Below are 302 nucleotides of genomic sequence, written 5' to 3' on the forward strand. Positions count from 1 at the left end.
CCCCTTCCCCTTCTTCCCCAGGCGTTGTCCTCCAGACCTGCGTGCTCAACCGCTTCCGCCTCATCCCCTTGGACAGGATCGACCAGGTGGTCATGTCATATGGTGGCCTCCGCGGGGCTGTGGCCTTCGCCCTGGTCATCCTGCTGGACAGGGCAAAGGTGAAAGCCAAGGACTACTTCGTGGCAACGACCATCGTGGTGGTGTTCTTCACCGTCATTGTGCAGGTGAGGACAGGCACCGTGCCCTCCTCCGGTGCTGGCCAGAGCTCGCCCGGGGAGCCAGGACACGTGCTCGGGGCAAGT

The 302-nt window shown here is 63.6% G+C and overlaps 1 protein-coding gene across 1 annotated transcript in view; it reads left to right on the plus strand.

Annotated features, from left to right (window-relative positions):
* Positions 1-224, plus strand: part of SLC9A5 (solute carrier family 9, subfamily A (NHE5, cation proton antiporter 5), member 5) — a gene marked incomplete at both ends in the record, with an annotated part of 3,018 nt that extends 2,794 nt beyond the window's left edge. Inside the window, one exon of the mRNA XM_010290591.1 lies at positions 22-224. Coding sequence (XP_010288893.1) covers positions 22-224 — 203 coding nt within the window. The remainder of the gene's footprint in view (positions 1-21) is intronic.
* Positions 225-302: the final 78 nt, after the last annotated feature.

Source organism: Phaethon lepturus, unplaced genomic scaffold, assembly GCF_000687285.1.
Source record: "Phaethon lepturus isolate BGI_N335 unplaced genomic scaffold, ASM68728v1 scaffold44007, whole genome shotgun sequence".
In the NCBI taxonomy this organism is placed as follows: domain Eukaryota; kingdom Metazoa; phylum Chordata; class Aves; order Phaethontiformes; family Phaethontidae; genus Phaethon; species Phaethon lepturus.